General features: G+C 37.6%; 3 protein-coding genes across 4 annotated transcripts; 1 reads left to right on the plus strand and 2 right to left on the minus strand.

Moving 5' to 3' along the window:
- The first annotated feature begins 7,286 nt into the window (after window positions 1-7,286).
- On the plus strand, window positions 7,287-10,298 carry LOC112185581 (probable serine/threonine-protein kinase PBL11). Its single transcript, XM_024323839.2, has 7 exons — window positions 7,287-8,149; window positions 8,376-8,579; window positions 8,678-8,746; window positions 8,844-8,915; window positions 9,187-9,249; window positions 9,337-9,659; window positions 9,737-10,298. The coding sequence occupies exons 1-7, from the start codon at window positions 7,951-7,953 to the stop codon at window positions 10,214-10,216; spliced, it is 1,410 nt and encodes a 469-aa protein (XP_024179607.1). The 5' UTR covers window positions 7,287-7,950; the 3' UTR covers window positions 10,217-10,298.
- A 73-nt stretch (window positions 10,299-10,371) lies between these two features.
- On the minus strand, window positions 10,372-15,671 carry LOC112185580 (protein ROLLING AND ERECT LEAF 2). The gene is made up of 4 exons (XM_024323838.2): window positions 12,664-15,671; window positions 11,996-12,228; window positions 11,415-11,638; window positions 10,372-11,316 (listed from the first exon to the last, which is right to left on the minus strand). Exons 1-4 carry the CDS (start codon window positions 13,517-13,519, stop codon window positions 10,503-10,505), a joined length of 2,127 nt encoding a protein of 708 aa, XP_024179606.1. The 5' UTR covers window positions 13,520-15,671; the 3' UTR covers window positions 10,372-10,502.
- A 547-nt stretch (window positions 15,672-16,218) lies between these two features.
- Window positions 16,219-20,178, minus strand: LOC112187030 (probable protein phosphatase 2C 60). 2 transcript variants are annotated; one of them, XM_024325647.2, is made up of 5 exons: window positions 19,743-20,178; window positions 18,880-19,289; window positions 18,296-18,663; window positions 17,199-17,435; window positions 16,219-16,850 (listed from the first exon to the last, which is right to left on the minus strand). In XM_024325647.2, the coding sequence occupies exons 2-5, from the start codon at window positions 19,196-19,198 to the stop codon at window positions 16,593-16,595; spliced, it is 1,182 nt and encodes a 393-aa protein (XP_024181415.1). In that variant the 5' UTR covers window positions 19,199-19,289; window positions 19,743-20,178; the 3' UTR covers window positions 16,219-16,592. The 2 variants fall into 2 exon arrangements, with proteins under 2 accessions (XP_024181415.1, XP_024181416.1); XM_024325648.2 differs by lacking the exon at window positions 19,743-20,178 and adding an exon at window positions 19,478-19,667.
- Window positions 20,179-24,230: the final 4,052 nt, after the last annotated feature.

A 24,230-nucleotide genomic window follows, 5' to 3' on the forward strand; every position in this document is an offset into this window, starting at 1 on the left:
AATTGTTTATTTTTGTCCACTCACGCTAACGTATTTTATGTACTTTCCCCTGGGCCCTTCGGTTTCAAATGCCCAGTTTGCAGGCGAATTGGTTGAGGTCGGGCGTACACGGAGTTGAGGCATAGTCAACAGCATGGCTTCCGCATCTATCTTTGAATTAGGTTTTCCTCTTATACCTTTCTGTTAGAATTGCTCTGATTACCTATGGGATTTATGCTATCTGAGTTGAGATGTGTGTTTTGTGAATTGGAGACTGATGTTGATTTGGGAAGCAGGGTGGCTCCAGGAGCATAAGGATGAATTGATTGAGAAGTGTAAATGTTTTCTACAGGTTTGGGTAGCCCATTTTAGGGGAAGTTCCGCCAAATTTTTGGTATAATTTCTTCTAATGTGAGCCACGCAGGGTCACTTCTGATTTCAGGGTGAAATCCGGGGCAGGTCCTGTCAGTGCAGCCCTCGATTTTGTGATTAATGATAATGAAATGGCCTTTCTTAAGTTTTGTGAAGGTACAAACTGCTGTACTTGGAGTATTTCTTTCCAAAACTGGAGCAAGACAAGACCATAGTGGCTACGATGGTACTTGAAGTCAGGAGCTTGTTTCTACAGCTCTTTGCTGAGTATGCAAAAAATGATCTCGAGGAAGCACAAGCTTCCTTTTCTGCAACCCAGCCACTGTTTGGCGCTGCAAATGCAAGTTTCGAGGATGAGGATAGCCATGCTGCAAGCAAGAATGAGTTCATGAAGCTTAGGCAAGAAAAGGATGTTGTCGAGATCAAGAATGAAGTAGACAAATACCTGCTGGAGCCGTCCGAGGACCGTTCAAATCAAAGCTTTCAACTGTTGGATTGGTGGAAAGAAAATGTTGGGAGTTTCCAATCTTATCGCAGATTGCTAGGGATGTTTTTGCTGTGTCTGCATCAACCTTAGCTTCCGAAAGCTCCTTCAGTCTTGGAAAGAGGATTGTGGATCCATTTAGGGCAAGCTAAAATGGTTAAGGCTCTTGTCTGTTCAAGTGATTGGTTGAGGGTTGCTAGTAAGCCATTGTTCAAGGAGCCTACTAGGATTGAAATGGAGCAATATGCTGAATTGGAAAAGATAGAAGCAGGTAGCTTAAATGAACTACTCACAGGTCTGTTTATGTTTTGGCCTTTTAGAATTTGATGTTGAATCTGATTAATTGCAGATTTGGTGTTACTCAAGGTGATGTACATGCTGAATTGGGAGACTGATGAAGCATTGAAGCAAACCTGCAAGTTGCAGCTCTTTTTATTTAGGTTTGTCAATAAGTTTGGACTATGGAGTATGGAATATTTGTAATAACTTGGAGTTTGGTTGAATTGTTCTCTATTTTTATTTAGGTCTGTAACTATTAAGTATTAACTAAGTTTGGAGTTTGGACTATGGAGTATGGAATATGGCTGTAGCTCTTTTGCTTAAATGTATGGCTGCAGCTCTTTTGCTTAAATGTTTATTGTTTAGGTGTTTAGGTCATTTAGGATGTAAAAGCAGGTGTTATATTTGAATTGTATGCCTTGTAGATGGGCTTGAGAATAGCTGAATGATAAAAAAAAAGCAAGAAAAATGTGAAAATGAAAAATTTGGGCCTGTAAATATTGGGCCAAAAGTGATTAAAAAATAAAACGAGCCAAGAACTGAAAGTTCGGCCCAGCTAGAAACCAAACCGGGCTGACCCGAAATTTCGGCCCACTCTTTTTTTATTCTGTGCTCGGTTTGGATTTGGGCCTAACTGACTATTTCGGTTCAAAAAAGGTTTGGGCCTCAGATCGAACCGGCCCGACATATGCCCAGCCCTAATTTTCCCATCTGTTGCTGGTAGCCATCGTCCCCTTCACAATTCATCGAGACCAGTTATTGAGCAAATCACCAACCAAGGAGGAAGAAAACTCATCTCAGCCAGTGCTAGCCCAAAGCCATAGGTGACCTATGCATCACATTGATGATTCATGCTGTGCAAGGCAACCACGAAAGAGTAAAACTAAATGAGTCTTGGTTCTCCTCCCCAATCTTCTAACAAAAGACGAACTATAGCTCGGCTCCTAACCGCATCGTCTCTATGATGCATCACATTGGTATAATTGAGAGTCGCATCTCCTCTGACAAAATAGACGCAAAGAAGTAGTAAGAGACAACAAGCTACATAAGGGTAACTAGCTACAAGTAGGTAGGAGGAAGCCCTTGCAAGTACGATGACTAGCGTTGCCTTCTTGATCAGCGCGTCCATATGAAGACAGCACCAATAGACAGAGAGAGGGGGAGTGATTAGAGTTTTTCTTTGGGCCTTGAAATCTTGTCTTTTCTGGACATACTTCTGCTAACGTTTCTTTTAGAGATTGTCTATGAAAAAAAGGATGTTATGTTTTAGGGAGAATTCCACACATGGTCACTCAACTATGACTCATTCGACACTTTGGTCACTCAAATTTCAAATGTATCATTTTGGTCACTCAAGTATTACACTGTCATTCACAAAAGTCACCCAAGGGGCATTTTTTCTCACAACAAAGCGACTTTTGTAAATGACAGTATAATACTTGAGTGACCAAAGTGATATATTTGAAACTTGAGTGACCAAAGTGTCGAATGAGTCATAGTTGAGTGACCAAAGTGACTATTCTTCTTATGTTTTATATATCTATATATTATTGTAACGTACTCCATTCTAAAGAGAATCTTATGAAAATCAAAGACTAGGGACATGATGTCCAAAGAATCCAAAGTTAAGGTCATGTTTAATTATCATTGTTATTTTTCTAATTCATAGTCAGGTCAATACAATAGGCCAACTATACATAAAGACATTGCATAGTTTCGAATGGACCCGTTGAGTATAGATTACTCTAAAGAAAGCAATAAATTTTTATTTTTTCTAACACTTACCTGTCCATCATTCTGACTTGTACATACAGTCATGTTTGTTTCTAGATGGCTAGAGTACTACATTTTGCAATTAATTAGAGAGATGAATCAGTCCTTATGGATCTCTACTAATAAAACAGTTCTTCTTCATTTGTTTTGTCCCACCCTATCACTGATACTGTTTGTTGAATCATGATTCATGGAGATTAGTTTTTTTTTTTTAATCCATCACTTTTATTCTTTTTAAAACCTAGGACATTGGTTGATTGCACGTAGCCAGGCCATTGATGTTGTCATACAATGACTTCAGAGGTTTCAAAACTTGGGAACACCTGGCATCTTCTGCTAAAAATTATAGCGCAAACTAGTTTTTCAGAAGTATGAAAACTACCTTCTTCTTTTTGAATGAAACAAAAAAAGATGATTATGCCCTTAATTTGTCTGTCTACCCTAGTGATGGGATTCCCACACATTGTTTGCAGATCATATTAGAAAGGTTGTTATTAACTTCCTTAATCGTTACTTCTTTAATTAGAGAAAAGTAAAAAATGTTTAATAAGATACTTCAAATAATGGATGACAACCAGAATGTGGATCACAACAATTATTTGATCAAATGGCCAAGGTCGGAGAGTTTTGTAGTCTAAGGTCGAGCTTGATGTAGCTGTGATTATAAAAAAAAATGACTTACGCTGTGTTGTTAGAATAATCAAATGTCAACTTAAGTTGTTGAGTGTTTAGTGAGATAAAAGGAATAGAGGAACTTATGAGCAGATGAGGACTCTTTCGGTATTTTAAAAAATCCAATTGCTACTTCTGTTGGCAGCTGCTTCTAAAAGCATGGTTTAGGCCCCGTTTGGGATTGCTCCGCTTTTAAAAAATAAGCTTTTGTTCAAAATTTTAGATTTTATTGTGTTTGGTAAATAAATAAAAAGTAGCTTTAATTAAAAGTTACAGGTCACTGGCAGCAGATTTTAGAAGCAGTCTAGATGTTGCTTTTAGAAGCTGCTATAGATCAAAACACACTATGCAATTGTTTTATGTACTGACAGCACTTTTAAAAATATTATTTACCAAACACGAAACTGTTTTAATTCACAGCTAATTATTCTCACAACACAGCAGCAACAATTTTTTTTTAAAAGTCATAGCAATCCCAAACTAACCCCTTCTATAATCTGCATTGAAGTTGTGAACTTGAGAAATATGCTGCAATTTCTTACTTCACCAAACACATCAACCAACTTAACTTAATAAAAAAGCTGATAATCCATAATACCAGCAGGGCCAAACTGGGCCTAAGAAAGAAAGAAAAGATTGGCACCCATGGCTCCATTTAATTGGACCGTTGCTAGTATGCGCGGCAGAACTGCCGCCTCTACGGTTAGTCAGTTGAGATTAGAGGTGTTTAAGGGTGAAGTTGAATGTTTAAAAAATAAAAAGAGGTATGGATGGATAAAGAGCTGTAATTAAAACTTCCCTTTAAATCCTTTATTTCCTCGATTTTTTCTTTCTTTATAAACGTGAAACGGTGAAAGCAATAGTAGTTTAGTAGATGCACAAAAAGTTAATTTCTAATGAGTTGAGAACAAGCTCACTAAATTAATTCATATCGAGAATTGGAATATGAAATTAAAATTTTTTTTTTTTATAAAAAAATCTTTAACTCACTCCACCCTTACATATGTAAATGAGAATCGAACCCACGATCTTTATAATGTTGGAATTATAACTTACCAACATGTCACAGCTCGCCAACAAAAATTAATTATTAAATCCGCCACTAATCTTAATGCATATATGGTATAACAAATTGTTAGGGTTTGTTTCTAAACTTAAAAAAGAAGGGACAATGTCCATTTACCTAAATTTGAGCCACACTAATCTCATTTACTAAAACATCTTATAAGATTGCCCACTTATTCAACAAATTACATATTTTTTGCCCTAATACCCAATTAAGTTATTTTTTTTTTATTAATTTTTGTTATTTTTGGGACAATTTTGCCCTCTTTCCCTTTGTCACTTAGAGAGAGAGAGACTTCACTAGACTCTGGTCGCCGGTCGTCCGAATGCGGTGACCGGCTGCCAAAATCCGATCACCGGCGACCGGTGTCCGGTTTTTATTGCCCCCCAATAAACTTTTTATTACCCTTATTTGAACCCATAATGAGCATTTTGACCTGACAAGGCATGTCGTGGAGAAATTGAGCTAATGTCAGTGGCTCAAACTATATATTGTCGACAAGTTTGAAATATATTATTTAGAGGCTAAATCTACATGCAGAATTATGGAAGATTATGCGAGCTGCAAGAAAAGGAAATGATGGAAGCATGGAAAAGAAAAGTCAACTTTAGCACATTTTCCTACTTCGGCTAGAAGAAACCGAGCTAAACAAGGAAGGAGGGGCGGTAGACTAACCAAACGAAATCCAAATAAGCTAAAACTTTCTAGATTCATTCTAGACATCCCAAGAATCATTTCTTATGAATAGTACAAGAGCTAGTTTAGAGTGGAAAATCTTCAAACAATCAATCCAATTTTCTTAAAGATAAAATTGGAAAACCGGACCTGTAAGGAGTCCAACAGCGTTTCCAGCCCAACCACATGGAAGTAAGCTCTAAAATTTTACCAGAATGATCTACACTCATGGTGGATCATTTGATATGAAGAAGTCGAAGGCCCATTCTGAATTCTTGTGAAAATATAATTGAAGGAATAAAGGAGCAGAAAGTGACTCAAAACCACTCCAAAACTCATCATTTTCAATTCCATTAGTGCTTAAGTGCATAACCCACCATAATTCCATCTAGTGCTCATTGAAGGCATAAAGGAGCAGAAAGTGACTCAAAACCACTCCAAAACTCATCATTTTCAATTCCATTAGTGCTTAAGTGCCTAACCCACCATAATTCCATCTAGTGCTCATTGAAGGCATAAAGGAGCAGAAAGTGACTCAAAACCACTCCAAAACTCATCATTTTCAATTTCATTAGTGCTTAAGTGCCTAACCCACCATAATTCCATCTAGTGCTCCATAATTCCATTAAGTGCTCCATGATTCCATTAGTGCTTAATAGGAAAACCTATCATGATTCCATTAGTGCTTAAATGGAAAACCCATCATGATTTGTTTAAGGCCAACTACTATGGCTTGGTAGCCTATATATAGAGGCTACAACAAGCAACAAGACACAATTCATCAACTAATCTCTATGATTATCCAAGCCTCTCTAGAGCAACGCCTCTCATTCTTTTACTAGTGACCACACTCCAGTCCTAGAATCCTCAAGAGCCGACTGTCAGTGCTATCAAACCCTCGGTCAATGTGCTTCGGTCCTAGTCTCCTCGGGAGCCAACTGTACTACCCTGACCACAACGGTTATGGAACCAGCCAAGCAAGGGTAACACCCTCGCAAACTGGCCAAGCTAAAGTCACGCTTTAGCAAGTTCTCCCCACTTCCCAGTGATTTTCTCTCTGCTCGATCTACGACGTCGACTATCGATTGTGTGATTTTGAAGAAGCTTAGCAAAAGTCCTCACCAAGAGGCACAAAGAATCCCGCGACGAGGTTGGTGCTCTCCTCGTCCACGATTGCTCAAAAGAAGTCAGGTCAAGGGATACATCCGACGACCGCACCCGAACGGTGCTGGCACGCCCGCGCAGAAAAGAGACTGTTGACCAGCTGCAACAAAACTGGAGCCTAATATCTAATAAACTTTTTATTGCCCCCTAATAAGCTTTTTATTGCCCCCCGATAAAAATTTATTGGGGGTTAGTAAAAGTCTCCGGCAACCTCTTTGCGAACTTCCGGCAACCTCTGGACCGGTGACCGGAGTTCGGCGTCTTATTTTATTACTCCCCAATAAAGTTTATTGCCTCAAATAATACCCAATAAATATTTTATTGCCCACCAATAAACTTTATAAAAATTTATTTGGGGGTAATAAAAGTCTCCGGCGACCTCTTTGGAAACCTCCAGCGACTGGTGATCGGATTCCGGCGGCCGGTCACTGGAGTCCCACAGACGATCACTGGTGACCGGATTCCCGCGGCCGGTGACCGGAGTCCCGTGAGGTCTTCAATGACTTTTTAATTATTTAAAGGGCAAACTTGTCTTTTTTATATTTAAATTGGGTAAGTGAGCACACAAATCTTTTAGTGGAGTAAGTTGACATTTAGGGCACGTTTACTTACTTGGAATGGAATGGAATGATTACGGAGTAAAAACACCCTTGTGTTTACTAACACATAAAAGGAATCGGAATGATTCCAGGTAAAAGAATTCATGTGTTTACTAACACATGAAGGAATCGGAATTGGTGTAGGTCCTACCTATTTATCAGGAATCGATTCCTGAATACTCAGGAATTCGATTACGAAGGGAGGAGATAGGTTTAGGAATCATTCATCCGGAATCAATACCGATTTCTTTCTTCTCCCATTCCACTTGTCTCCGATTCATGATTATTTTACATTTCAAGTAAGTAAACGTGTCATTATTGGGCTCAAATTGAGTAAATAGTCAAGACCAAAAAAGAAAGTTGAATATATTGATTTCAAGTGATTCACCAAAGATCCATTGGACCTCTGACCAAGTCCATCCTCATGCACGAGGATTCTCTGCCCGTGGGAAGCAAACGCATACATTTGCAACATCAATTCACAGATACGTAGATAGACAATACTTGTTGTTTTGGCCTATATGCCGTCTTACATAATAGGACTAAGTCATAAGTGGTGAGTAGGAGAGTGACCACCCTTCTTTTTTATTTTCTTGTTAATTAATCCCAAGACTGACTCTTAAAAACCATAGCTAGACTTCCAAATTCTGAATACATAATATAAAGCTAGCCGGCAATGCAACAGTTTGTGATCAGCTTATATACAGTGTCCTCTTTCTAATATTCCTTCCCCTCCTTTTATCTTAAAAAAGAAATCAGATTATAAGCTTGACAGAAAGAGAGTGAGTGAAAATGCCTAAAGCAAAATAATGCAAGAATTGGGTATATAGAATGAGTTGCTTGTTTCAGGGTTTAGGGTTTTGAGCTTTGGAGGTGATTAATTGGAAATGTATTCACCACAGTCTCTTCAAGATTCTGTTCCTCATGCTAGTCATCAAACACATATATGGGGAGGCTTCGTTATAGGCATTCTAATAGTCGTGATAGCTGCGTTGTTATACTTCCTTTGCAGCAGGAAGCTTATACCGGCTCTCAGGCGCCGGCGAGAACAAGGGCAGTTGTCACCAAAGAAACTCGCTCTAAAAAGTGAGCAAAACTTGACCTATTTCCAGCAATTTACTTGCCATATAGTTGAATAGTTGGAGGCCAAACCACGAAAGAAAGAAGATTGTACATTTTACATTATATCTCTATGTACTTTTCAGTTAACTCAATTGTTGCACCACTTTATAAAAACATGCTGGGTTTATCTCAAAAGGTTTCGGTGTAATTCAAGGAGATAATTGTGCAATTTTTAACTCTGCATTTTTAGGAACTTTGAAACAGGAGAAGATAGATCTGAGGAGATTCCATCTGGAGGAACTAGTGAAGGCTACAAATAATTTCAACGGAGACTGCATGTTGGGCTGTGGTGCTTTTGCAAATGTTTACAAGGGGAACTTTGATGATCTGGGAACCCTGGCCATCAAGAGAGCTCACGCCGATTCGTTTCAGAGTGTTGAAGAATTCAGAAACGGTATAAAGCCTGCATAGGTTTCAGACACCAGAAAGAAAAGATTTCATAACTAAATGAATGCTGAATCTGATTCTTGTTTAGTGTTTTTCTTCGAACAGAAGTGAGGCTACTCTCTAAAGTTAAGCACAGAAACCTTGTAGGACTGGTTGGATATTGTGAAGAACCTGGTATGCATATATATGTTATATGATTATCAAGTTTTACCCTATTGTTATATATATTTGTTTTCTATATACTAATAAGGCTGAATTGGTTGTGACTTAGTTGGAGCAAGAGGGGGAAAAGTTTTGATCTATGAATACGTACCCAATGGCTCTCTGCTTGATTATATAATGGGTACGTTCCTTTGCTTAAAGTCAAGACCCTTTAAAAATAATTGACCAACTATTTTAAATTGTTACATATGTAAGTATGTAACCACTCTAAGGGATTCCAGTATTACTCGAGAGGGTTCGAGTACTACTTCAGACTGTTTGAGGAGTTTTGTATTTCTAAAATCTAAGAAATTGGCTAAATGCCCGTTAGATGATCCAAATTTGAGCTTTGATTCTTAAATTGGGTGTTAATTAGGTCTGTGTTTGCTAAATCATGTTCAATTACCATGTAGGAAAGAAATGGATAAGCTTAAGTTGGAGGCAAAGAGTGAACATAGCCATTGGAGCAGCAAAAGGTTGGTTCCCATCACTTATATTTATTACATTTGAAGAAAGAAAATTAATGTCACTAATGTTGGTTTACAATTTTACTGTTTTCACAGGCATTGCTCATTTGCATGAAGGGGTTAACCCAAGCATAATTCACCGTGACATAAAGCCAAGTAACATCTTGATAGGAGATGGGTTTGAAGCCAAGGTTTCAGATTTTGGACTTGTAAAATCAGGGCCTGTAGGAGACGATTCACATGTCAGTAGCCAAATCAAAGGAACTCCAGGGTACCTCGACCCTGCTTATTGTGCAAGTTTCCACTTATCCCAATTCAGTGATGTCTATAGCTTTGGAATCATTCTTCTCCAACTTGTTTCTTCCCGGCCTGCTGTTGATATGACCGGAAATCGCCCTAATTTTCACATCATTGACTGGGTGAGCAATTTATCATGACCTTAATTGCTATCCGAACTTGTTCATCAAATAATGTGACAATGTTTTCTTTGGTGCAGGCAAGGCCTAGCTTAGAGAGAGGTCGTGTTGAGGAGATCTTAGATGCTAATCTTTTATCAGAACCATGTAACACAGAGGTGATGCTAAAGATGGGAAAACTTGGCTTGAGGTGTGTTGTGAAAATACCCAAGAACCGTCCTACAATGTCCCAGGTGTGTCGAGAACTCGAAGAAGCCCTCTATTCTGCAGACAATAAACAGCAGTTGAGAGAGAGTCGAAGATCAAATGGTGCACCTCGTCGACCAACAGACCTAGGGTTTGGGAGATCAATTGACTATGATCAATCTCTAAACTCTGTGAGCCTAGATGGCATTGGATTCCAGAAGTTTCATGTAGACCTAGATAGCATGTCCTTTCAGAGCACAAGCTTAAGGTGTTTAGAGAACAATAGTATTGAAATCGACATCGACATCGACGGGGACGATTTGAAAGATATACGAGAGGAAATTAGTACAGAAGAAGACCCAAACTTGAAATGAATGTTTCAATGTATCTGTGTGACTGTGTGTGAGAAAATGAAACTTATCTGTGCTTGGATTGTAGGTACATTGTGAATCTACTGAATTGTGATATATGCTAAATTTTAAGAAACACCATATCCTTATTATCCTATATATTCTTAAAAAACAAAGAGAAATTAAATATAAACTTTACATAGCAAGAGCCTGCAATGCATAACCATTTCAATGAGAGCAGGTTTGACACAACCTATCATATGAACCAATTCTTCAACAGCTAGCCTAACACTACATGAATGCTGCAACTTCAGGAAGGGTTGCTACTTTTGTCATCTACCCCCTTTGCATTTTCGCTGAAAGTTATAATGTCAGCGTACAATTTTGTAGCAGTCTTCGAAAACTCGGCTAAGGATTCAAAAACTGAAGTAAACCCCGTCTGAAATCCATTCACTGCAATGTGCTGTGTCTCCTGCATGCTGGTTTGATGTTTTGCCTTCTCAGTGTCTAGCTTCTTCCTAAACATATCCAGCTGATCCTTCATCCCAGTCAAATACTCAATTCGATTTGGCACATGCAGTTCTGTTTCTTTCTCAGAAAACTTCAATCCAAGAAGCCTTCTCTCTGTCCTTTCAAATGCCAAAACCTTCTTATCAAGTTCTCTGGCGAGTCCATCGACCTTCCTCTTTTGTTGGTGCTCCTCCCCTTGTTGAACCAACAGGGCTCTGACATCTTTCCCAAAGCTTTTCATGGCACTAGTCACTGCCCTATCTGGCAGTTTATCCATAAAAGTTAACCAGTTATGACAGATTGCAAGTAATGGTGGCCCGTTGAGTGTACACGATGGAAGTGGAGACATGCCCTTCAAGTAGAATTCAGTTTCAGGGGCAACAAACTTTAACAGCCAACCATGAAGAGCTTCAATGTACCCCTTCTGGGAAGAAAAGTATGATGCAAAGCAAGCACGCCAGTTTTGAATTTCAGCTTCAAGCTTGAAAGTAGCAAGCTGGTGCGAGTCATTGCAGAACATTCCAATGGTGGGGCAGTTGAGCGATCTCACTTCAGACATGATTTTGTTTTGAGTTTCATGCAATTCCGACATTATCTGCCAATTTCTCATTAAGCTGCAGTAATGGAGAAATGAAGGTTATAACAAATTTCAAATATTGCCAAGGCTTCTCACAGCTTCCCAACAAAACATAGATGACGGTAGCTGTCTTACCCCTTTAGCAGCTCGATAAGTTGTGGCTGCAGCTCTTCATCTCTCAGTTTTTCGATTCTTTGTGATATTGATTCAGCACTTCTTATGGCAACCAAAATTCTGGCATACAAGTCCTTTACTTCAACTCCAACTTTGTCCCTACTGTCAAGGCCATCTCCTCTAATATCTTGGTTTCTCAAATGGGAGCATTTTCGCTCATAAGTTCTCCTGGTTTCCTCTCCAGCCTGAATACATGAATGTAAAGATGTTGGCAATATTTGATATATCATTCAAAATTATCTCGAATGTCCAGATGAAGGGGTAAAAAGAAGCTAAAAACTAATGGAATCAGGACATATGGCGGATACGACAATGTGAAACATAGTGGAATACACTAATCACATATCTACTTCATAAAAAGGATTTCGTTTCTACTGATAAGAAACATATAACAAGAGAGTGCTCATATATTTTGTTCTAATTATAGACTACCAATGTAGATGGTACATCTCGAGAAAAATTAATAATCATTAAAAGATCAGATTCGCTGTAGAAGAAATCATAAACTGATTGAAGCACAAATAGTTGGATTCATACTCTACCTTCACCTCCTGAAATAGCTTCTTCTCCCAAGCATATAACCTTCCTAATGTCAAAGAATGGTTCCCGGATCCCATTGCTCCATAGTCATCAAAGAGATCATTGCTGTACTGAGTGTAAGTTGAAGAACTTTTGGAACTAGATGTAAGCAGACTTTTGCCAGAGGAAGACCAAGATAATGTGGATGAGGTGGAGCGACTCCGTGTGATTGAACGGATGAGCTTAGTTGAGTTCTCTGCACCCAAAATCATAGATGAATTGATAGTAGAGCTATAATATGATGGGAATCACTACTACATATGCAATTTGCTGCACACACCACCAGTAACTGATTCAAGAAACTCAATGGAATACCAAATGAGGTGTTCAGCGGATAACTTGACCTCAAGGCAACTTGACAAGTGCTCTAAAAGCCAATCCATGCAGAATACAAAGTTTGAACAAGGCCAAGTTGGGCCACAAAGAGATGCAATCTTAACAGTTCTACATATGCAGAAGGAAAAGATTTGGCATAATTAACAGAAATTGCAACATTTTTCTTATGGATTCAATAATGGTTCTCTCTAATGTCTTCTATTCAAATCAAATAAAGAAATGAACTACACCAAGCAAAGATGAACAACAAAACTTGTTTTCAAAGACACAAGTAAAAAAAAGAGAAAGACCCCACCTTTAATCTCCTCCAATGCAGATTGCATCTGAACCATGTTAGTCTCTAGCATCCTTGAAACATCCAAACCAGAATCATAGGCCTTCATGAAATGGTCCTCAACATCTCTCAAAGCATCCAACAACTCCCTCCCCTCTTTGGGTGTATCAATCACGCTCAGACTTTTTTGCTCTTCTTGGCTCACATCAGCATCACTCACAGCCTCAATTCCACTCTCCTCCTCATGACCCACATCACAATTACTCAAATCCCCAACCTTTCCCTCACTCATTACTCCTTCACCCACATCTTCCAACTCAGGAATCCCTTCTTTCTCTCTCACAGCCCTCAAGTCCTCATCAAAACTCTGCCCAAACCCATTTACCACTTCTGACCTCACACCATCATAGAAAGGATTAAAGAAATCCCACCCAAATGTCCTCTCTGGTGACTCCATTGCTGCCTCCACCCCATCATAAAAATGCTCACACACCACTTCCCCCTCCTCACTCTCACCATCTGGGTTTTCTTGTAATTTTGCAGATTCAGAAACTGGGCCAGCAGCAATGGCTTTGTGGGTGGTGGGCTCAGATGGCCTCTGCTGAAGCAACATGGGGTTGTTTTGGACAATGGGCTCAGCATTTTCAAGATTCACAGAAGGAAATGTGATCAGAAATGGTGAAGATGGTGAGGAATGTCTTGCTACAAACATCCTTATGGCAGCTGCTACTGAGTAGAGTGAGTGATTGTACTTGCATTGTGCTTCTGCAAAAGCATACCTTCTCTCCACAGCCAGTTTCAGCTGCCCCTTCCTCTCTTTGCAGAGCCAAACGACGTCGTCCCCCTCGCCCTTTTTCTTTGACACAACACAGCCCATGATTCCAGACTCCAGAGGTGGGTTTTGGTGAAGAAAGGTGGGTTTTTTAGCTGTGAAAAGCTGTGGTTTTGAGAACCCAGAAAACGGTTTTGGAAAAAGCCGTGACCTTTGTAGAGAATCAAATCATGTCATAATGTAAATGCAGATTATGTAACTGATAGGAGTACTGTAGGGTTTTGCCTCTGACTGGAAAACTGAGGTGGGTTTTAGTTTTTGGTGGGAAAAATGAGAGAGGAAATAGTGGGTTGTCAGAAAATGAGACAAAACTGATTCTATCTTGGGTATCAAAATCCCAATACCAAATCTTTTGAGGACTAGACTGATGTTACTCCATTTTTAGATACCATTTATACTGTATATGAGAAACCGCAAATAATGATTAATCTAACGACTTATTAGTTTAATACAATTTCTGACTTATAAGCTAATTAAGACGAAGAATTTAGGAAAATGCATGAATGTTGAACACTTGTCAGTTAGAGATTGAAACCAAATGAGGTTCATCGGCTGGAACATGCTAAAGGGTTTATCATGGGGTTGCTGAAATCAGTGAAATGTCAGTTAATTAAGGCTTTAATTTGGAGCTAGTAAGGTTTCTGCAACTGCTTACACATTCCATAATATTCGTTCTCCCACTTCACTAACATATGCCAAGTCTCTCTTACATGCCCAAAAAACCAGTTGGTATAATAAGAAGGGTGTTTGATTAGGCTAATGAGGGGAGAGTTGGTCTACCAGAAGTCAAAGTAACTGTTCCTCATTGAGGAATACTGTACAAAAACTTGACCTGGCATAAGATAATTTATTGTGTACTGGAAACAAATAACCCCACCTCTTTCTTTACTGTCAGTCAATTACATTGGTTGGTTCAGGGGTCAGTGTGTTGAATACCCAACGGCCAACGCTGGTCTGTGAGCTTAGCTCGCATTACAAGTTATCGATTAAATGTCTGTGACAAATAAATAACTACATCCGGCTAAAGTCTATTTGTTATTTGTAAATCAACACTGTAAAAGTTCTATGTTCAAATTTACGGTGAAAGATAATATAAGCGAAAATCAATAGAAAAAAATTCAAAGAAATAAAAAAAATTAATTTAGTATCGTAATAAGTAAATAGTACATGTATCGGCTATTCCGTTAAATGCTACACAAAAGATGGACGTAACAGATACCAAATCAGTGTGTTTTCTCTCTTGATAGTCGTTAGCATGTGATTTTATTGGTCAATATAAAAGTTCAAGCACCAAAATGTGCAATAGATTAAATTTCACATACCATTTAATCCGAAAGTTAGTTTTACAGTTGAAAGGTTAATAACTTATGTCGCCTTTGACAACTTCAAACAGCCTTCTGGTTATAACTATGAAGCACACAGATTATGGGGTAATAATGACAAGCATAATCTCATCGAGAATTGTGCCCAAAAGACGCGAAAAGAAAAGTGGTAAGAAAATGGACAATAATAGAGCAGGACTGTTTGGCCTCACACTCATGTGGATGAATGTGAATATGCTCTCAAAAGTGGTAAAATATAATACTGTCTTAATCAATCAATAAACTAATTCCCACCAAATTAACACCGTCTTAACTTTTAAAAAATTTTGTTAATTGAAATTAGCAACACAGTTCCCATGGTAAACCTCAAGTACCCAACAAGAATATAACAGATGAGGGTAACTGGTAACACTAACAAAAGAAAAGCTCTCCATGGTTGGCTTTAGCTTTGCATATTCCTTGGTCCCCAGCACTTGTTTGTTCTTCCAGATTTGATAAGGGGGATTCTCGGGTTTTGACCAGAGCCAAAAGAAAAGCCGAAGACAAAAGGTAAAAGGATTCTTGGGAAACACCACACTGATAAAACAAGTGCACAAGAACCAGTTTCAGCAAAAAGAACACCAAAGGCATAAAAAAGATTCATTTTCTGCATCACAGATCTTTTGTGCTTAACCCTCTCAGCTGGAATGTGAAAGACTTCTAACACAAAAGAAGCACAAAAATCAATTTTGTATCAGTGACTTTTTCATCTTCAACAAACTTAAGAGTGTGTTTGGATGAGGAAAAAAATAATGGAATTTAATTGAAAGTGAGGTTATCATAATTTCTACAAGTTAATTATCCATTATCAGATTAGAAATTTTAAATTTCTCTGTAGAAAAAAACGAATGAATTTATTATATAAATTCCTCACTTCAATTTTCACCAAAATAAGTGTCATTTACGAATTCTTTTACAGTATTCAAGTTTCATTTCCAAAACAAGACTTTTTTCTATTTTATTTTTTTATTTGTTTAAACTTTCTTAATTTATTACACATTTCAAATCTTAAATAGATACAACCAAACAATAGAAATTGTAATTAATGAAATTTTAGATTAATGGAGTTAAAGATTCCATCATTTATAAATTCCTACAGAATTCATAATTTTCTTATCCAAACGCCCCAAAGGAAGGTCTTTAGCTCTAGTTTCATCTTTAACTTTTATTTCATTTCAGAGCCAACATCCATTAGAACCAGCACTCCTTTCTTGCCCAACAACACCACAGTTCAGGAAGCTCAGTGTTCAAGCACATTCACTTCCTTTTCTGCTAGCACTGCACATTCCCCATTCTGCCCACGAGACTCTCATGCCTACCTCAAGCAAAATATTCCAAGTACAGATTGTATCCACATCATCGTCGTACTGTTTCAGAGCAATGTACTGCAAGCTAGAGATTCCATTATCAGGAGTTATCTGTCCTTTTTCACAACTAATGTACAATACCCAGAAGCTCTAAAATAAAGTGGAAAAAGTAAGAGGATCCATTTGAAGAGAGGACTTTTCTGAAGAAAGAATCTTTATCGTCACATTTGAAGCTCTATATTTTTGATTCTTTCCTTATACACCTCTACTCCTCTCAATATCTCAGAAACTAAAATAACATACAGGTCCAAGTTAATTGTTACATTGTACAGTAAAGAAGGTAAAAAAGACTGCACCTTCTCTTATCTCGGATGTACAAGCAGATGGATCACCGGAGTTCTCAGAAGGACTCAACAATAGGTACAATATTACAATGACCTGGCTGCTTCATCAGGTAGCATTCAGTTCCATGGGGGCAAGAGTTTTTGCGGGTAGATTAATACCACCTCCTCTCACAGACAAAGTAGGGCCCCTGGTTGAGCTAGCTCTGCTCACAAGGTTCGAGTCAAGAAATACAACTATGACTGTTATGTCATCGTGGAAATGCCTGCGGACACCACGGTCTATTTTCTTCAAATCGGAGTACCTCATTTCTCTCTTCTTAGCTGCTTCCAGCAATGCAGCTTTGACAAGCCTCCGAGCACTTCCCTGAAAATGAGAAGGGAGGGCCGGGTCAGACTTCTACCTTCTTTATATCACTTACAATAGTGTTAGATGTACAACACAATATTCTTTGGTGCTCCTGCATTGTCAACCATAGCCTTGACATTAATGCAGCCATTTGTATTCTCCTCATATTCCACTTGCACATTAAGCTACTTGTTTTATATTCATTAACAACATTTAACTTCACAGAGGGAACGGTAAACTTTTACTCTGGCGAGATAAAATCCAAATACAGCCACCAATTTCTTTTTATTAGGCCATGTTTGTAATAAAATAGAAACTTTCAAACAAAATAGAAACTTAAATTAGCACCAAGATATGGTATATTACGCTGTGTGGGTGACTTTGAACTATATCAACTGCTTCCTGATTGGTAAGATGCTCCCAGAGTCCATCCGAAGCAAATATGAGAAATTGATCATGTGGTTGAAGTTCATGCACAGAAATTGCTGGTTCAGCGCTTAAAATTGGCCTTTTGAAAGGTTCACGCAGGCGAAACTTGGCATACAAAGGCTCCCTGTTAAACTCGGGCTTTTTTAGATATACATCTCCAATGGATCTAGAAATCTGCAAAAGAAAAATATCTCCAAAAAATAAAAATACTCTTCACTGTGAATTACAAGGCTAGGATCTGCTGCTTGAAATTATTACTACAACCCAGTAAAACCACGCATGTACTCGATGGATTCCAAACCATATAAATATAGATAATAGAATATCAATGCCAACCCCTAATAACAGAAAAAGATTATCACTGCATGAATCACACTCATGCCAGTTTATCTCACCGGCATTATATTCATTGATCATGTCAATAATTATTAATATGCAACCTTGCCTTCAACCAAAAAAAAAAATTAGGCCACAAGTCCAAGTACCATAGTGAAGCCAACATGCAAGTTTCTTTATATGCTAGATATTAACATCACTTTGTACAATTATAAATCATAGTGCTCTCCAAGAATTCCCAACTGGAAAGTCATTTGAACCTTCATGTCAAACATTTAAACCAACAAAGATACATGCAAGCTTAAAAACACTACAAGTTACAATGCTTTTATCATGAATACAGAGGCAGTCACTGTCGGTTATGTTTTTAAGTAGAAAGAACATGTGTTTAATGAGACAAAAACAAAGCTTCAATTCATTTCAGTGAATGTCCAGCACTGCACTCAAAATCTTGGTTCAAGGGGGATTTCTCATCAATGTGTAACCTAAAGAAAACCCAAAGCAACATGGATCTACTTTCAAGCTTATGGTTTATTCCTGGTTTTCATCATTAAAATACTGACGACAATACAGAGTCCCGTGATCACCAGTAAAACCTTTTAGGTCTTTAAGACTGCAGCAGCACAACATTGGCCTAACTAACAAACATTAAAGCATTAATTGCTCCATTAGGAAAAAAAAACATATATCAAAGTTACCTGTATCAATCCCTTTACACGCCATACATTATGCTTCAAAACTACAATATGAGAGTCGTCTGGATGCAAAGAATGCATCTCCCGTCTGACAGACTCTATCGCTACATTGTGCTCTGCTGACAGCTGGATGGCAAGTACCTCTCCAGTTGCCTTCACAACTCTCCCCAGCACAGCGCGGGAGTCACCAACGTTGGCAATGTAAAGTGTGCCTCCACAGATCACACCAACAAGGCAACAAGATCCAACGGCTGCAATTTGGGGCTTCACGGGCCATTGTTTGGTAACAATAGAGAGGAATCCATCTTCTGTTGCTTGATATGCTTTCCGTATCACATCCACCGACATGGACTGTTGCTCTGACATGAACCCTACAAGTAAGGTTTACTGAATTGTTAACAGTGAAACTATTCCAATCCGAAAAACTAATCACTGAATGATAATCATCAATAGACATATCCCCTAAATTGTGATACTCAGCTTCATTATTTCTGAAAATCTTAATAAGAACAAGTTTCAGTGAGTCTAATGTAATCTTCGAAGAAACAATTTGATGTTAAATGCCAATATGAACAGTTGCTACTTACTTTTCAAATTCTGGAATAGGTGATCATTGACATAACGGGAGGTCTCAGGGCCGCCGTGCCCATCATAAACTCCAATAAAAGTGCCATAGGGGCCAGACTCAAGCGAGCTCAAGGGACCAGACTCAAGCTGGCTCTGATCCTCAAGCAAATTGTTGGCCTGTACAACAGCCATTGAAAAGTCACCATTCAAGTGTTGCCCAAAGTCTTTATACCAAAGTAATCCTTCTTGTTTGCCAGCTGCATCGGAACCTGCATGCACATATCCGTCCGAAGATGGTCGCCAGCAGGCCCTCAGAAAGTTCATCAATCTTGATAACATCCCTCATTTCACCTGGGCCAGCCTCAAATGCCTCCACATCCAAAATGGATGCAATACTTCCTCCAACCAATAACCCCACCAGCCTTAACCCCTGAAGAGCAGAAAAAAATCCTATATAAAACCGAAAACGACCACATGATACAGAATAATACAAAACCAACCTAATTGATCATATAGGTGACCGGAAAAGAAAAAAAAAACCAGCTAATTATGTAAAATTCAGTTAACAATCTTATTCAACATGATAACAATGAACCCATCTGCATTTCTACTTCGGACCTGAAAAAGACTATCACCCGCATGATGCCAATACTATCCTGAACTGAAGAAAGCAACACAAGCAGTATAGAGTTGCTTGAAATAGTGACAGCCATATCTACCTCCATATCCCAAACTTCAACTATACAATTACTCAACTACACACCCAAAAATTCAGTAAACTTTATGATCCTTACTACCAAATTTCCAACCTTTCAAATCCAACAAAGCAAAAAAACCAGACACAGAAAGGAAAAACAAAAAAACTGAGGAGATATTAACTCACAGGGTCAGCTGTACAATTAGGCAGTTTGATTTGAGTGTTGCAGGGTCAGGTACTGAGTCACGGCAGATGAAAACGATGGAGATCTAAAAGAAACAGAGCAATACATGTGGGTATTGTATTGACGCGTTAGATCTGTAGATCCATCAAACCAAAAACTGTGGGCAAAAGGGTTTTTGGATATGGCCACTTTTTTTTTTTCCCCGTAAAAAAGATAAATAAAGATTGTAACTTTACTTGCTCAACTTGTTTTTTCTGGTCTTTGGGTTTGTGGGTGACACAGAGAAAAGGAAGTAGAAGACGAACAAGAAGAAGAAGAAGATAGAGAGAGATATGGGGGAATCAGAACAAAAGGGTGAAGCTTTCAAATCAGTTTGTGTGTGATTGAACCAACTGAAACTCTTTCTCTGTGTCTGTGTGTCTCTCTCTCCCTCTAGTATTTCTCAGCAGACAAACCTCTCTATAAAAAAGAAAACGAACAAAGCCATGGCTGAAAGCCAGCAATGCATATGGGCCCACCTAGGACAGAGAAAAGTAGATAGAAAGAGGGGGAATAATTTATTATTTTTTTGGTATTTTTTTCATTGTTTATAAGAAAATAGTGATGATTAGGAAAAAAAATATTTGAAATTGTGTTGGATTCTCTATCTTGGCCTAAATAAAGGGACTCACTTTCATAAAACTAGAGAAGTCCACTTTCCTTGGTGATAAGAGGGAAAGAGTTATCAATTTGACTTTTTTTTTTTTTCTTGTTGGGGAAGAAATGCAACTTGTTCTTTGTGGGTTTTTGATTAAAGTAATTGGGGGTCGTCATATTTTGATAAAGATTGCTCAAGTGGTATAAGGACATGTTTATTTAAGATGGATGTTATATAGCACAAAGGACATGGCCAAGACAAAAGGAGGCTTCATTGTGTATGGCATCATGTAGCTTTTGCTAAACCATGCATTTTAAATCATAATTCCTAACGATTACCAATGTTATTCAATCACCCAATTTGCATATTGAACTTAATCATATTTGAGAACCCAAATCATTAATACAGTATACTTTTTATGAGTAGAAATTTTTAGTTCAATCATGAGTCATTAGAAGTATTTATCTATATATTATTATTACTATGACTGTAAATTTATCTGTCCTTTAAAAAAAAGCCTTAGGATAAACAAGCTCATTCAATGTAAGGATGAACAATCTTGTTCGCTTTCATTTTGACTAGGAAATATCATCTTAAATTTTCATAATGGAGGCTCTGTTTTTCTAAAAAAATCTTTAAAATCGTCACTACAAGATACTAATTAAACCGAAACTCGTTATGTATTAAACAAACTAATAGTCTCGACCACAATTAAAATTCGAAGAAAATAGATGAATAACTATTATCAAACTCAAAAGTTATCTGAATTCTTTTTCTCAATTGAGTTTTTCTCTTAAAGTTGAAACCTTCAAATAATGCATTATAAGATTTATATTGACTTTAAAATGGTATAAAAATCCTAAAAAATATCTTAAAGCTTTATTGTGGAAAAACACATGCACATTGCCTATATTTGTTGCGTGTAATATGTGAGCCCTATAACCAAATTTGATTCTTTGGAAAATTTATATGTATTATTATTAGCTTGGCTGGCTTTGTTTGCCTTTGAGCCTGTGATTCTTGTTCAGCTGCATAGGTGTCCATACCGCAGGTGGATTCGAGACACGCGTTGGCATATAATCACGAGAAAGTGTCAATCATTTTATACAATTCTTGGAGTTGAAATTTTTTAGAAAAATGAAAAAACTCAAACATTTAATTAATTTAGATTTTCTGGAAATGTTGCTGCAAAAATGAACAAGATCTGTGCTTTTACTTACCATGTCTCATCTTATGGTGCCAATTCCAGGACAAAACTACAAGAGCTTTCATTTTAATTTATTTTTATAGAAAATTATTGATTTGGTTCATAGTTTTTCTGTCTGTTCTTATTCCTTTTGATTATTCAACTTTAAGATTAATTCCAGTCCGGCACTTCATAATTTGTAAGATTCGGCATTTGCAATTTACAAAGCTAGCTACCTTTTATTTGTTTATTGTTCTAGAATTAATGAGATTCAAAATTTGATCTTAATTTACTAAACTAAAAATTAATTTTCATCTATGTAGGTTGAACATTGTCGAAAATTGTAAGATGAAGACACATTATGTGGTTCTATCTTTATTTTCTTGCTAAACCATCATGCCCAAGGTATCTCGTGAATTTTAGTGTTGTAGATTATTTCTACCATCATTTCAGATAAATTGTTTTATTAAGTCTTTATTCAAATATTATTGTACAAAGAAACTAATTAGATAAAAAAGTTAATAATCATGTTGGTTGTTTTGCCTGATATTGATTCGAAGTTTGAGTTGTTTAATTGTCCACAGAACAGAGATATATCTTGAAAAACAAACATAATACTGATATATCTATGAGCTTTTCTAAGATGTTTCTAGTTGTTATTTGTACCACAATTGCGTGCCGACAAATTAGACTAGATGAATTATTTTTCCTTAGAAAGCGAGGTTGTTCTTGCTTAGCTAGGCTTGCTTCATGCGAGCGTCCCATAGACTTTAATGAGTTTAGTTTTGGCTTAGATAGGTTGTCTGATTTTTTTTTTTTGCCAGATTGCTTGTATAAGTGCTTGTTAAACTCTGACCTACTTTATGGCTTGATTATCTAATGAAATCAACTCCTATTAAAAATAAATAAAAAATACTGACAAATATACATTTTGCGTCTCATTTTATCTCATTTACACTAATCCATTATAATAAATGAAAAATGTGTTTATCCACGGGGGGATTAAAGATTTAAAAATTTTCATACATATGCATCTAAATTAATATATGTCTATCGATTGAGAGTCACTTTCCGATAAAAATGTTTAAACGAATATTTTCGGAAATATTCCATAATCTCTAGCTCTAAACAATAAATTGAGCGTGACTTATAGTCGTTATGCTTATAGTTATTAGCTAGCTAGTTAGGATATAGTTGAGTGGTAGCTAGCTACTCTCCTAGCTATACATGGGCAAATCGTTAAACTCCACCGACAAAATTAATTAAAGAGCTTTTTTATATAGGAAAATTTACATGTGTACATATCCATCAGGACCATCACCATCTTCGTTCAAACCACAAAAGAAAACCAAATACCAAACCGACCAGTAATTAATTTTGGGAAGAAGGTGCTTGGGACTAATTTTTATAGCTTTGGGAGATATATATAGATGTGTCCCAGACCTGCCTACTTGTTTCTCACTACATGAAAAGCACCATAGCTATGAATCTAAATTTATATTATTCCAGATTTGGGTTTATTAATTGGTTAATGGAACCCCTAAAAGCTTAAGAATTAAGATTCTATAATTTTGGTGGAAAAGCTTGCCCGGTAAAGCAATCAAGCACCCTCCTCGATCTCTGAAAATTAATAGCTTTGCGATTTGCATGGGGTTTTAGACTTTTAGTTTAATGCTAAAACACGACCAAACTGGCAAAAGACAGTGATGGGTTGAAAACTTGGATCCAGCTAATCAGATATGAATGCTTATGTTCACAATGTTAGCTAGCTAGGGCTAGGGTTAAGGTCAGGGTTAGGTTAAAGATAGTACTTTACTCGTTAACCTAGTCTTTGGCTTTCAGCAACGTCATATGAAATGGACTAAAAGTCGTTTTAGTTTAGACGGTGGAGAATGATTAGCAATTAAGTAAAGGATTGTTGGAAGCAATAATTGGAAATAGAGAGTCGTCCAAATGGCCATGCATGCAAGAAAGGAAGTTGGAGATCGAGGATCGCTTTCAGTTGCGCGCGCTGGAAAAAGAGGAGCTAGCTGAGGTTTGTATATAGAGGTCGAATTAGAGAAAGAAACAAAAGGAGAGCTTAGGTAGGATAGGCTAGAATACAAAAGCTGGAAAAGCTCGAAACGCGTAGTTGGTGAGAGTTAGAGAGAATCACAATCACAGCTTAGTGGGAATGATTGATATGTGGTGATACAACCCTATCAGAAGTGACCAGAATAATAGATATGCTGATCGATGAACTTCAGCTTTTTGTTTGTCTGAAAAGAAATTGATTCAGATAGCCCAGATAGATCAGATATTAAGGCCAAGCTCTTGAAGCAAAAACCCAAATGTAACCAATACAAAAGGCCCATCACAAGAAATAGGGTATTGAAAATTCATAATCATAAAGAAGACTCTTTTTCTTTTTGTGACCTGGCCTGACTTCTTTACTTTTTTTTCTTTTTCTTTATATTATAAACAAACAAAATATAGGTTTTCTAATATTAGACCGAGAGCACCGAGAAAACATGAGAGAAAGCTAGGGTTTGGAAAGAGCGAAGGAGAATTTGACGCTCGTCCGGTGGCGCCTCCTCGTCGACCATGGCTTCCCGCCTTAGTGACATATGGCAGGTGTTGCCGGACGGGAGATGGGGGTTTTGTCTTCTCTTCGTTGGTCGGGGCTTT

This window comes from Rosa chinensis, chromosome 2, assembly GCF_002994745.2.
Source record: "Rosa chinensis cultivar Old Blush chromosome 2, RchiOBHm-V2, whole genome shotgun sequence".
Taxonomy (NCBI): domain Eukaryota; kingdom Viridiplantae; phylum Streptophyta; class Magnoliopsida; order Rosales; family Rosaceae; genus Rosa; species Rosa chinensis.